Below are 7246 nucleotides of genomic sequence, written 5' to 3' on the forward strand. Positions count from 1 at the left end.
AAGGGAATATAAAAATTTAATGCCACGTGTCCATCTTATCAAAAGCTTCAGAAGTACATTTATTCTATAACATTTTGAATAGTGAAATCATTGATAACGACTCCGTCCGATCAGAAACAATTAAAAAATGATTCAGAAATCAAATCTAAAAAGGGAAATATTGCATCAATCCACTTAAAAACAGCGCGCCCATGCACTATATCCTATCGACATTCTTAATGTAATTACATGTTTTCACATACAATTATGCAAATTATTCCGATAATAAAGAAATATTCTTAAAGAAACTTCTCATTGCATTTGATATTAGATTGTTTTACGATAGAGTTTCGAAATTTGACTCGGAAAAGTACAATAGATTATTAAACAGATATAATGGTATTCCCGGTATATAAAAAAGATAATTACAACCAAATTTTAATATGATACCAAGAATGAAAGAGAAAAAAAGAAAAAATGATACGATATTAAGATAAATAGACAGCGATTTGTTTTTCCTTACATTATTAGCAAAAATGCACACGCATATTTTAGATTGCAACATGTGTTGTATCAAAAAAGAAGTTCTTAAGATTATTCTCCGAGCGTTTTCCTAATCCCTCTTTATTTATACATATAATAGAGTGAGAATGAAGACTGCGTGTTTTCGCATAAAGTTTTGGTCAATTCGATCATTGTTATCTATATTTATATGTTTCGCTTTGCTTCGTTGTTTCCTTGATGTACCAGGAAAGTCTTTATTATATCGAAAACAAATAACAAAAGGAGATAAATCTTATCGTGAGTAATTTGTTTGTTGCTAATGTTTGTCGGGTTTTCACTTATTAACAAAGTTTTTAATTTATTTGTTATAATACAAATAGCAGAAATTAATTAGCACAAATAATATTAACCAGATATTGAAAATGCAATCAATATGGCATTTTGGTTTTGATTGATGACGTTATTTATATAGATTTTCTTACATGCAACAATGGGAGAAAATACATGTTGACAATGAAATGGAAAGTGGCCTATTGCTTTCACATAAATAAAGCCATAATGATGCATAACAAACTAATTTATTAGATGTTGTAGCTTTACTCTTTGTTAAATGTAAACCGATCATATGACAAATTTGAAAAAAACTAGAAATGTGTCATCATGCCACGGATGCCCCCGCATGCAGCCAAAATTTAAGATGTTATAATATTTAGTTCCAAATTTGTTTGCACAAATTATTGTTTTCATTTTAAGTTCAAAGCCCTTAAAACTTTTCAATGTTAACACAAACCATTTCCATACAATGTTCAAGGCACTGAAATTATTCAGTCTTAACCTTTTGAAAATAGCATATTTCATATTTGTAGCCAAAATAATGGCTACATACATTTCCACAAAAGTATGAGTGCTGAAACTGAAAGTTCAAAATTTTTCCAATATTCAAGAAAGATAAGTTTGTTCAAAATCACTGAACCACGACCAAATTCAAACTTAAACTGCTTATTCCTAAGATGTATCTATATTATTTTCAAAGTGAAAGGGACATAACTCTGCCAAAAAAATCATTGAACCATGACCAAATTCTAACTTGACCTGTCCATTCCTTTGACATATCCATATGTCAAATTTGAGTTGAATATTTAACACTGTTAGGTAGATAATGAACAGAAACTGTAAATTTCATATTAATTTCAAAGTGAAAGGGGCATTACTCTGCCAAAAATCATTGAACAATGAACAAATTCGAACTGGGCCTGGGTATTCCAAAAACATATCCATATGTCAAATTTGAGTTGAATGTGTTGTACTGTTGGGGAGATAATAAACAGAAACTGAAAATTTCATATTATTTTCAAAGGAAAAGGAGCATAACTCTGCCAAAAATCATCGAACCATGACCAAATTCAAACTTAACGTGTATTTTCTCATGACATATCTATTTGTCAAATTTGAGTTGAAAATGTTGTACCTTTGGGGAGATAATGAACGGAAACTGAAAATTTCTTATTATTTTCAAAGAAAAAGGGGCATTACTCTGCCAAAAATCATCTCCATGACCAAATTCAAACTTGACTTGTATTTTCTCATGACATATCCATATGTCAAATTTGAGTTGAATGTGTTGTACCGTTGGGGAGATAATGAACGGAAACTGAAAATTTCATATTATTTTCAAAGTAAAAGGGGCATAACTCTGCCAAAAATCATCGAACCATGACCAAATTCGAACTTGACCTGTATTTTCTCATGACATATCCATATGTGAAATTTGAGTTGAATATGTGCAACAGTTACTAAGATAATGAACGGAAACTGATGATGACGGAATGACAGAATGACGGAATGACGGAAGGACGGAATGACGGAATGACGGAAGGACGGAATGACGGAAGGACGGAAGGACGGAACAGGGTAACACTATATGCCCCGGCCATTACATGGCGGGGGCATAAAAATCACATTTGTATCAAAATTTCTTAAACCAGGATCTTTAAAAAAATGAAAGACCCTGGTTAAGCATACTTCTTGAATCTCTCTTGGTGTTCTTTTATATATGTTGATTAAATAATACATATTTTGTACTGTTGCAGAAGATTCCGATGGAAGAATAATCATGAATGAAGTAAAAAATAGTTTAAAAGGTCAACAAAAAATGAACAACGACTTGTACAGTCAATTCAAACAAGATAAATGTTCCCTCGGATTATCTGAAGTTTCAAATCACTTCAATCCCATAACAACTGACTGGAGTACGTGGACGTATCAAAAGAGACTTGTTTGTCCAAGTTTTGATGTGAGAAACTATCGTTTCACGAACCAACCTCCAGTAATATACATCAAATGCGAAACAACTAACTGGCATCAGCGAAACCAAATACAAACAATATCTCATGAAAGTGATTGTGTCAATTCTTATATCAAACAATGTTGTACAGATAAAATGACAGTTCCGAAAATTGTGCATTACGTGTGGTATGGGCTTAAAGTCAAATTTGATTTTTATGGATTTCTTAGTTTTATAAGTGCTTTACGATTCGTCCGTCCCTGCTTGATATTGATCCATGGAAATATTTTACCGCAAGGTTTATATTGGAAGTTTATTATAAATATATATCCAAATATAATTCACGTTGAAAGACTTATAGAATCCAATAAAATATTCGGAAAGAAAGTGAAACACATCAATAATTTAAGTGATGTTATTCGTATTGAAGCCTTGTTGAAGTATGGAGGAATATATTTAGATATGGACATGGTACTTATGAGGGATGTTGACTTGTTACGACAGTATCCATGCACCATGTCTTATTTAAGACCACATTTTCATCTTGGTTCTTCGTATATAATGGCAGAACGAAACTCCGAGTTTATGCAAAAATGGCTTGATGGTTATAAGTATCACTATAGAAACGATTCCTACTCCTATAGTGCTATGCGATACCCTTACATGTTGGCTACAAATTTCACAGATTTAATACACGTTGAAAATGAGACAATTTCAAGACCTTACAGTCTGCATGGTGTTGCAATATTTAAACATGGACTTCGTCCATTTGATTGGTCAAAACTTTACGGTGTTCATCTTTACAGCAGAAAGAATGAGGAAGCTTTGAACGAGATGGTTATAAGAGACCTAAATACAACGTTTGGAGCTATTGCTCGGCACATAATATTTGGAAATAAAGAACTATGCTCTAAATAAAATCTACTATAGGCAGTACCTGTATAAAGTTTTATTAATTCGTGATATTTACGGCCAATTAAGGTGTACTCTGTATATGAAATGGATAAAAAGCTCAATTATTTCTAGTCTTTTGTCGTCTTATAAATGTTTTAGAGTAACGTCTTGAATGATCAACCGTCAAAATAAATAGAAGATATTGATTTAAAGAACGATATTCAAAGAAAAAAACATCACTAAAATTGATAGTAGAAAATGATAAAATATAATGTGTATTTTGAAGCAGTTCTTATGTACATACTGTGTGACATCGCTATAGAAATACAGTGTAGCACAAACAATGGAATACTTATCCTGTTAACAAACACTATCTTGATTAAACGACCTATTGTAAATTAGTTGATGACAACGCTTTGTCTCATTCATAATTGATGATTATTAATATGGTAGACTATTACCTGTACAAGAAAAAGAGCATTCCTACTTATAACCAATAGATTTGCTACACAAGTTTAAAACACGTAGGTTACAGATAATGAATTTAAGTGCTACAGATGCGGCTTATATTAAAATATACAAGGTATATTAGGTTATTGCCTTGCACTTTCTGGAATAAAGGTAAAGATGAACAGGAAAATAACTGAGATAAGTATCTATATCACATTAAATAAACAAACAGAAATGTCAAATGTTTTAACCGATTTTACTGGATATCAGTTATAAAGGAGTTCGATCGATATCGGAACAAATTTTAATTGAACTCGGGGGAGGTCCCTGGAATTTTAAACAAGCAAAATCAAACATTAATATATATTTTAAATTCAATACCCACTACATTTCTAGTACCTTTCTAAAGACATGGAATTAAGCGTTCCGTTATTGAAGAATTCAGATTTGCATTATTAATTGAAAGCGAAGAGGGTATATTGCAAAATATATAATAGTATACAAAATGATTAGACTCAAGGTCTGGAGAGCTGCCAGATGAAAAGCAGAGATAAAAAGTCAGCCTTGAGAGGGATACAACCTACAGGCATTTGACTGTAAAGTATCGGCAAAGGAGTCATCTCATTCCTCTTGATCTTATTTTTTAAAAAAAAATCGTGCCACTTCACAGCTTAGGTCATTTCGGTGATGTACGAATTTGATGGTAGAATAAGTCAGTACCCTTAACCATTCGTCCACATTGAGTTTCATTATTAGTACATGTACTTTTTTGCAATCTTTGTATATTTTGCTTTTTCATGTGATATATTTGTTATTATAATGAATATTTATTTTTATTAAAATGTAATTACGTTTTCGCTTACAAAACTGAAATATTCGTATTGTTCTTCTCTTTGTCGTTTTTCAAATTGGATTGATTTGTCTAAAAATCATCCCAGCAGGTAAATGCCGGGTGCGGTACGCAAATGAAAAGACAAACAATATACAAGTATCAAGTTTGCAGCGCCATTCCCTTGTGTTTTCATGTCTGTTTTTCGTTTTTAAGTACACATCACAGAAATTTTGATTTTTAATTGATATAGGTGAGATATATGGATATAAGTTATTACGGTCATTTACAGCGAGTGCACTGACGACTTTTTACCTTGTCATGTGAGGTAAATTCTGATCGTTATCATGGGCGAAGCCGCTCCGCCAATGAATTAGGTACAATTTTTGTATACAGAAATATCTTGTATAGATTAATCAATAAACACCAATGGTTAACAACGTCAAATACGGGATCGTTGATGTCAGCACTATTAAGTGTTGAGAATTGAGTACCGCTCAAGCCGGTGCTAGGGGGCGTGAAGGAGAATGCACTTATTCATTATCACCCATGTACAGACTTAATCAAACCGAGTCTGCAATTTTCATATAATTTTGTTGTGATGAGTGCTTCCGAAAGATCACTTGGTTTCCAGACTTTTATACTAAACAACAGCAGGTGTCAATTGTCGTGTGGCAGCTGAAATAAGTTGCCCCGTACTTCACTTCAGTGTTGTTATATTTTTCTGGTCATTCGAGATCATTGATGCCAGCACTATTAAGTGCTGAGAATTGTGTACCGCTCAAGTCGGTGCCAGGGGGCGTGAAGGAGGTTGCACTTATTCATTATGCCTCATGTACAGACTCAATCAAACCGAGCCTGCAATTTTCATAAACTTTTGATGTGATTAATGCTTCCAAAGGAACACTTTGTTTCCAGATTTTTTTATTTCTTACCTTTAGTAATGATCTACTTTTTAGTGTAGTTACTCAATATTTGTGTTGGTTATACGCTCAATCCGTTGGGAAAATGAAGGAAAATGGTACTCAGGCAAACTGGTGGCTCAAAAACTAAGGTTTCTGGTTGAAACGGTTAAATGAAAAACCGTCTAAATGCCTGTAATATATGGTTCAACATCAGTTATGTAAAATACGTACAAATAATAATTCTGTTTTTGATTTCAGCACAAAATGTCCGTCTTTCCGGATTGACATGCCAGTCTTGACGATCTTGTCAAACATATAATAAACAGATGTATAAACATACTGAAATTAGAGCGTTTCTGATACTAAAAACACGGAAGAGAGATTTGAGAAGAATAATTCAGAAATTAGAACTGCATAGAAACAATGTCGAATCCCGCGACATTCTCATATTTGAAGGAATACAAAGACTTCATGCAGCGGGATTTGTAGATGTGGGAAACAGAGTACTATGGCGACATTTGAATGTTAATTTGGGTATCCGAGCAACATCAAATAAAGTTAGAGTCTTTGTTAAAATGTTAGATCCAGAAGGGGTAACGTTGCTATGCCGACGTATGTATAACAACGGAAGGTCAAACTGTATCGTTCACATAGACCGTTATGATAAATTAAAACCGTATGGTTTTCCAATTCACGGTGCAATCGATGACTTTTCACGAAAAAAAAATTGGCTGATGAGTAAGATACAATCTGGAACGCACCTAATGTAGATCCTCTGTAGATCTCCTGTCTGTGGTGCTTCTAGATTGCTGATCGACCTCCATCATCAGCATGGTGCTCGCCGTCATTGATACTTATCCATGTATATCTGCTGGCGAGTGGGCCCACCGTCTTACGGTGTGGAGGTCCATTGCTTCCAGCTCTTCTCCTTTCGTCTCAGCCACAGCCAGCTAGACGCATGCTCGGCAGCTGGGCTCAGTCTCTGGATTGTCCTACGTCTATCCCTTCCAGTAGTTCCTATCGCTGTCATCAGCCGGCACACAGATTGCAAACAGAACCCTCGCACACTTACTTCAATAGGAAACAGCCATGTATGCCAGCCTCTCTGTCTTCATTGGTTGAGTAACTCTGTATACTTTGCTTTCTTCCTCTCGTAGGCCTCTTCACATCTTGTCTTCCAAGGTACTGTTAACTCGATCATGATGAGTTTCTTTCCTTTTTCAGACCACAGTACAATATCTAGTCTTTAGTTGGTCTGGAAAATACTTGGGAGAACAAGCTTCTTGCCACGATCCACCTCTATGTTCCAACCTGTTGCGCCATCTAGAATTGATGGTTGGTGTGGCGACTGTGTCTTGGCAGTTTCACCCGGTTTCACAAAGTTGATCTGACAAAGCTTGG

At 34.3% G+C, this 7246-nt stretch overlaps 1 protein-coding gene across 1 annotated transcript; it reads left to right on the forward strand.

The window, feature by feature from the left end:
- LOC132743511 (uncharacterized) lies at window positions 1-3714 on the forward strand. The gene is made up of 2 exons (XM_060732042.1): window positions 1-780; window positions 2574-3714. Exons 1-2 carry the CDS (start codon window positions 630-632, stop codon window positions 3683-3685), a joined length of 1263 nt encoding a protein of 420 aa, XP_060588025.1. The 5' UTR covers window positions 1-629; the 3' UTR covers window positions 3686-3714.
- The last annotated feature ends 3532 nt before the right edge of the window (window positions 3715-7246 follow it).

The sequence above is a fragment of the Ruditapes philippinarum genome, unplaced genomic scaffold, assembly GCF_026571515.1.
Source record: "Ruditapes philippinarum isolate M1 unplaced genomic scaffold, ASM2657151v2 ctg258_1_1_1_1, whole genome shotgun sequence".
Classification (NCBI taxonomy): domain Eukaryota; kingdom Metazoa; phylum Mollusca; class Bivalvia; order Venerida; family Veneridae; genus Ruditapes; species Ruditapes philippinarum.

Bases quoted from the DNA above. Each gene is read 5' to 3' on its own strand.
- LOC132743511 (XM_060732042.1), top strand. From the start codon at position 630: ATGAAGACTGCGTGTTTTCGCATAAAGTTTTGGTCAATTCGATCATTG. The intron at 781-2,573 runs GTGAGTAATTTG...GTACTGTTGCAG, and splicing joins AAAAGGAGATAAATCTTATC to AAGATTCCGATGGAAGAATA.